Raw genomic sequence first — 7,500 nt, forward strand, 5'->3', positions numbered from 1 at the left:
CAGGCCCGGCGCAGCGGATTTAAACAAATCACAAACGAGCGTTTTGTTTAGCCGGCGCTCGGCATCTGGCAACAGGTTGTTTTTGTTTAGTCGGTTGGGTTTCTCGGCGCTTTGATGTCGGCGCTGTGTGTCAGGCGTTTTGAAGCTGCGTTTCCCCCCGTCCTCGCCCGCTCAACTAAACACTTTCAGAGAATGCATTCATTAGAGTAAAATAAAACAACGGGAAGACATTGAAAGTTATACAACTTGGGGAGTTTTTCTTTTGTGTGTTCGCAAGTCACTTTAGAATGCATTGCTGTCAAGCTTGCAACCTTGTAACTCCATCTTTTGTTATGTTTTTCATGAATTAATGCTCTGTTGTGCAAAGTTAGCCGTGTCATTAACTATAATGACATGCCCAAAATGTGGGCGCCAGGTTGAAATTGGGTAAGTGTTTCTTATCCATTGAACTGTGTTAGGCTTTCTTACCTTTATTTGTCGTCGTTACGTCTCCACCAAAGAGGTCCAGGTGTTATTTTGTGCAAAAAGTCATTATTGGCTATTTTCCCTTCCATAAGCCCTAAATGGGGCGTTGGGTTTTAGTGCTAATTATCCTATTTCCATCGAAATAAGTAGTAAAGTGAGCCGCTTGGGATACTATTTACATTATGAGGAGAGGATATATACAAAAATTGATTTTCGAGCGATGGAAATAAGCAAATTAGCACTAAAACCCAACGCCCCATTGAGGGCTTATGGAAGGGGAAATAGCCAATAATGCGCTTTTGCACAAAATAACACCTGGACCTCTTTGGTGGGGACGTAACGACGACAAATAAAGGTATAAGAAAGCCTTCTAGTCCGAAATTCTCCTTTAACGAGAGCTTATAATAACTAGATAACTAGTTAGTTGGCACTAAGGTCTCAGAGGCACTTGAGGTCAGCAGTGGCTCAGCGGTAGAGTGGCCGGCAGAGCAGCCAGATGGGGACCGTGAGGTTCCCAGTTCGAACCCGGGCTCCCCCAGAGTCAGTGTCAAAGTGTCCTTGAGCAAGACTCTGAAGTCTGAACCCCTAATTGCTCCCGATGTGCAGGTTGGTGCCTTGCATGGTTTCCTCCACCATCGGTGTGTGTGTGTGTGTGTGTGTGTGTGTGTGTGTGTGTGTGTGTGTGTGTGTGTGTGTGTGTGTGTGTGTGTGTGTGTGTGTGTGTGTGTGTGTGTGTGTGTGTGTGTGTGTGTGCATATAATCTATGTAAAGCGCCTTGGATAAAGGTGCTATATAAATGCACCATTTATCACTTGCCCCTCATGGGCATGTACAGGTCATGTTCTACTTGCCCAAAGGTCATGCCCACTTGCAGGAAAAGTAAATAGCCATTATAAAATTGTAGGTAAAATTTGCACTTATAGAACTAATGTTAAATCTAATCGATAACTGTCGACTTGCACTGTGGTCACTTGCACCTAATTGTAAAAAGGTAGCATTGTTCTTCACAAACAGGCAATATTAAGTGAAGTCGGAATGCACTTGGCCGCCGGGCAACCTGAAAGCAAACATTTTATTTGTACTTGCCACGGGAAGTGAGACAACCGTTGGTGTCAATCCCTTCATTGGAACACAGGTTCTTTTTTTGCACATTTCCTAAAAAAAATGCAATATGCTCTCTCTCTCTCTCTCTCTCTCTCTCTCTCTCTCTCTCTCTCTCTCTCTCTCTCTCTCTCTCTCTCTCTCTCTAGTTAATAGTGGAGCTGCAGGCGTCAGTGTGTGCCTGTAAGGAGGAGATGGTGAGCGTCCAGCAGGCTCAGGAGAAACGCCTGGAGGAGGCCAACGCTCGCTGGGAGCAGGAGAGGAGGGCCATGGTGCACCACGCCGACCACACCTGCAAGGTCAGTCAGTGTCTCACACACACACGAGCTATACCCAGAAAGGCTGGAACCCAACGCTGAAGCCCCGAGACGTAGCGGTCTGAGCTGGAACTGCAGGCGGGCCCCTGCATTTAGCGCGAGGAAACCCCGTGCAGCAGCCGGGAGTAGAGCGTTCTTGTGCTTCAAAACCCCACTGAGCAACTTCCATCGAAATGAATAGCAGGGGGGGCGGGGCACATCCCTCCTCTATATCCTTTATGACTCTGTGCTTACACACCTGCAACGTCAGTGCCTTATACACCAGCGGTTCCCAAAGTTTTCATGCCAAGGACCCTCAAATTGACATTTATTATAGCCCACGGACCCCCGTTTGAAAAATATATGCCAGGGACCCCCCCCATTAGAGAAGAATTGTATGGCTCTGGCATGTGATTCTCAACCATTTTGATTTCAAGGACCCCCAGTTTGACATGCATTAAGGCTACGGACCCCAATTTAATGGCATTTTCTTTTCTTCTTTTTTTTATTATCTCTGAGACCCTAATTTATATTGTAAAATCAATGTTAATTTAACTCTGACAGTGTACAAATGGAACCACATTTGCTTCCATTTGTATCACTCACAGAGTTACAGACCCATAAGGGTCCATTTGGTTCCAAAGGGGACCCCCTGGACCCCACTTTGGGAACAACTGCCTGAGAGGGTTTGGGATGAAGACTATACAGTTGGGTGCCACCGATATTGTCCCTTATCATTTGACCCATTTAGGCTTGACCTCAAAATTTTAAAAAATCCTCCAGTTTTCTGAAATAAATATTTGCATGATTTTTCAAAAATAGCAGACCTACAAGCTCATAGCGCGCCACCGAGTGGCACGCACGAGCTTGTAGATCTGCTATTTTTCAATAGCTAAATTATAACATAATGTTTAAAACACCAAAAGGGGTTCCCGCCCAAAATGGGTTAACTGTCCTTTTGCGCAGATCACGCAAACCTCAGCAAAAAGAAAAGGACAATATCGATGGCCTCCAACTGTAACTCAACCTCCACGTGCTTCACAAACGTTTGTCAGCATTCAACAAGATGGCATCCATCTTGGAAACACTTCTGACTGAGTGCACAGCACAGCAAGAGGTTTGGCGCTGAACGGTCCAGTGGTTTGTTTGTTATAGAACAGCTCCAGACACACACAGACACAGACCCTCGTGTAGACGGCCGACCTCCTACATGCAGACCCAGGCCCATGAACACACTAACGGACACTTATCTCAGGTTGCCGTTAATTACCTCGTGGCTGATTCAAAACGTAATGCTCAGCGTCATAGGTAGTGCACCTGGTTGTACCCTATGCATTGTGAGATACGATGATTCCGCTATATTAGGAATAATGATGATCACTTTGCATTTGGATGATTGATTGATTGATTGATTGATTGATTGAGTACAGTCAAACACGATAGCACCAAAAATAAAGTCCTTGCGGTCTTGTTTCCATTTAGGCCCTATGCAATCAATTCATAGACGTGACAGATGTCTATGATGGTCAGGATAGCTCGTAGCACGGCTCGTAGCGCGGCGCGGCTCGTAGCGCGGCGCGGCTCGTAGCGCGGCGCGGCTCGTAGCGCGGCGCGGCGCGGCTCGTAGCGCGGCACGGCTCGTAGCGCGGCGCGGCTCGTAGCGCGGCTCGTAGCGCGGCGCGGCTCGTAGCGCGGCGCGGCGCGGCTCGTAGCGCGGCACGGCTCGTAGCGCGGCGCGGCTCGTAGCGCGGCGCGGCTCGTAGCGCGGCGCGGCTCGTAGCGCGGCGCGGCGCGGCTCGTAGCGCGGCACGGCACTTGGTTCCGCGCTATGAGCTTGTAGATCTGCTATTTTTCAATAGCTAAAGCATAACATAATGCTAACACCAAAAGGGGTTTCCGCCCAAAATGGGTTAATGCCCACAGCAGGTGAAAATTAAATCAAAAATATAGAATATTGAACATAGTGCACTGGACTATATGTGACTCTTTTTGATACAGAGGCGAACATGACTCTTCAGGAGAGGAGAAATACAGATTTTATTTTAATGTTGTATCCAAAATGAGTTAATAGCACAGGCAGACTCTTCACATACTGTACTAGAGCATGTCTGAAATAAATGTCAGAGCTGAAATCGAGATGTAAATATGAAATAAATGTTTAAACATGTAGCTAAGTGTAATGTTTTCTGCAAGACATTACTCCATAAGCCATATCTCCAAAACTGGTGGGTCGAACTGAACATTCAACATGTCAATTTGAAGCTATGATTCCCTGCTTTCATATGACATGGAACAAACGAAAATTAAAAAAAAATGCAATGACTTAGCCTCGGTCAGAAGCGTTCACATACTGTATGTAGGGAGTGAGTCCAGACACCGCAATGGTCTCTTTTCTTCCACTGTGGCTGTTTCTGCTGACGATGTTTTTTTCTTTTTTTTTTTACACACCACCTTTCCTTTGTCAGTGGCCTCGGGTACGGTACGGAACTCAGGCTCATCCTAAAACCCTTCAGACGTCTAAAGCAGGGGTTCTCAACCCCTCGGGGGGTCGCCAAATTATTTTGGGGGGTCCCCAATTATTATTTTTTTTATTGTATTTATTTTATTTTTGCAACTGAATGGCTGGAAAATGGAAATGAAGCGTTTACATAGTACACTTAGTACATGCATAAACTTTCCTTAATGATTATATCTGGTTTCAGTATTCATTTAAGATATATTTTCTCTATTATTAAGGTTATTTTTGCAGTCAGTTTGTATTGGCGGTGGGGAGGGGGGGGGGGGGGCGTGACGTGGGTCGCGAGACAAGACATGGCCAAAGCATTTCCGGGGCTCCCCGGCCAAAAAGGTTGAGAACCCCTGGTCTAAAGAAGGGGGGAGGTACCGTCTGTTGGAATTGCATCCCCCCAGAAAAAAAAAGCTTTCCTCCTCGTCTCTCTCGTCTGGCCTCTTGACTTTTATAGACTGTAGACGCGGGTCGCCTCTCGTTGAAACGCTGTCCCGTTTATATATGTTTTTTCTATGCAAGGGGCTCTGTCACTTTTACGACTGGATGCGAACTAACTCCACAGAGTGGTTTTAAGTGCCTCGTACACTCTTCTGTCTGGCTGCGTGCTTATAAATCAGTCTAAAGCAGTCTGCTGCTGCTCTTTACTTACTTTTAGCCAAACCCTCTCTTTATGTCGCCTCTCATATCCTTTTACGAGTTATTTACTCTCTTCTCGCTCCTCTCATTTTATTCTCTTCTCACCTTGTCTTCCTCATTAAGTTTCCTATTTTAACCACTCCGTTTTAACCACTCAAGCCTTATATATACTTTGCTGACCGGTGTCGCCCAGGGGTCTACGCTCGGGCCCCCGCCTTTTTCCATCCTTAATCCCTCTACGCCAAATCTCGTCACCGAAAATTGCCGATGAGCTGTTTTCGACGAACGTTTGAGGTTCACGCGTTTTAAAACAAATGGCTTTTGACTTTGTAGCACAACGTATCGATTTGTGAATAAGAGCACAAAGGCTATAGATATGCAAAATAGCTTGTTTTTCCCTCGTTGGCTTTGATCAGCGACTGCCTTGTACTTGAGACACTAGATTAGCAACGACTCCTCACTCAGTCAATTACACAGTATTGATTTGTGTAGCTCACAGAAATTGCACCGTGTGCTCTCCGACATCTACACCGGCGACGCTCAACCTGCGGGCCGTGGCCCACTGGCGGGCCGTGGCCCACTGGCGGGCCGTGGCCCACTGGCGGGCCGTGCATGGGGAAATTACAAGTGGGCCCTCAACTATATTGGCAAAACATTAATATTGTAATTATAGTCAAAGTCAAAGTCGTACGATTAGTCCCACACGTTACCGAAAGGTGTTCTCCACATTTGACCCATCTCTTGGAGCGGCGCTCGGGAATCATTAGTTGATCCCCAATCCAACCCATTGATGCTGAGTGTCTCCTGTTTCTGTACACCCTCTGGACATGATGTACAAGTACACCCTCTGGTTATGATGTACAAGTACACCCTCTGGACATGATGTACAAGTACACCCTCTGGTTATGATGTACAAGTACACCCTCTGGACATGATGTACAAGTACACCCTCTGGTTATGATGTACAAGTACACCCTCTGGACATGATGTACAAGTACACCCTCTGGTTATGATGTACAAGTACACCCTCTGGTTATGATGTACAAGTACACCCTCTGGACATGATGTACAAGTACACCCTCTGGACATGATGTACAAGTACACCCTCTGGACATGATGTACAAGTACACCCTATGGTTATGATGTACAAGTACACCCTCTGGACATGATGTACAAGTACACCCTCTGGTTATGATGTACAAGTACACCCTCTGGTTATGATGTACAAGTACACCCTCTGGACATGATGTACAAGTACACCCTCTGGACATGATGTACAAGTACACCCTCTGGTTATGATGTACAAGTACACCCTCTGGTTATGATGTACAAGTACACCCTCTGGACATGATGTACAAGTACACCCTCTGGACATGATGTACAAGTACACCCTCTGGACATGATGTACAAGTACACCCTATGGTTATGATGTACAAGTACACCCTCTGGACATGATGTACAAGTACACCCTCTGGTTATGATGTACAAGTACACCCTCTGGTTATGATGTACAAGTACACCCTCTGGACATGATGTACAAGTACACCCTCTGGACATGATGTACAAGTACACCCTCTGGACATGATGTACAAGTACACCCTCTGGACATGATGTACAAGTACACCCTCTGGACATGATGTACAAGTACACCCTCTGGACATGATGCACAAGTACACCCTCTGGACATGATGTACAAGTACACCCTCTGGACATGATGCACAAGTACACCCTCTGGACATGATGCACAAGTACACCCTCTGGACATGATGTACAAGTACACCCTCTGGACATGATGCACAAGTACACCCTCTGGACATGATGCACAAGTACACCCTCTGGACATGATGCACAAGTACACCCTCTGGACATGATGTACAAGTACACCCCCTGGACATGATGTACAAGTACACCCCCTGGACATGATGTACAAGTACACCCTCTGGACATTATGCTAGTACTGTATGTCACAGTGACTTACCCCCAGTCTAACGCTATTGGTGCTGAGTGCCAAGCAGGGAGGCACTGGCAGATTGTAACAATGGAATGCGGAAGTGCTCATTATATCTCAATGGAATAGTTCCAGCCATAGGAGCAATGTTTGGAACTATCGCCCATAGGCACCCGCTTTGCGGCGAGATCAAAGTGTGTCACCACTCTCTTATTACATTACTCTGGGCACTGGGTCCCATATTTTTTTTAATCAAACCAATCAAACAATCTCAGGGAAGACACTCTAACCACTAAGGACACTGAGCATTAAACAACATATCTTTAAAACATGTAATGGCATTATTATTGTTTTTTCTTACAACGTTGAAAATTAGTCTTCATTGTGATACAGATATACTATAGGCCTACATATGAACTTGAAGCATAGTGCGTTAGTTCCACTGATCGAAGCCGAAACTAAATCGAGTGGGCCTTTTGGTTGTCGTGCTCAGTGGTCAGATGGGTGGGCCTTTCGGCTGCCGTACTCAGTGGTCAGATGGGTGG

General features: G+C 46.2%; 1 protein-coding gene across 1 annotated transcript in view; it reads left to right on the forward strand.

Moving 5' to 3' along the window:
- Window positions 1-1,712: 1,712 nt before the first annotated feature.
- Window positions 1,713-7,500, forward strand: part of LOC306936647 (centrosomal protein of 112 kDa-like) — a 63,080-nt gene continuing 57,292 nt past the window's right edge. Inside the window, exon 1 of the mRNA XM_079520232.1 lies at window positions 1,713-1,865. Within this exon, the coding sequence (XP_079376358.1) occupies window positions 1,761-1,865 (105 nt within the window). The 5' untranslated portion in view covers window positions 1,713-1,760. The remainder of the gene's footprint in view (window positions 1,866-7,500) is intronic.

The sequence above is a fragment of the Electrona antarctica genome (genome assembly GCF_951216825.1).
Source record: "Electrona antarctica genome assembly, chromosome: 14".
NCBI classification, from domain to species: Eukaryota; Metazoa; Chordata; class Actinopteri; order Myctophiformes; family Myctophidae; genus Electrona; species Electrona antarctica.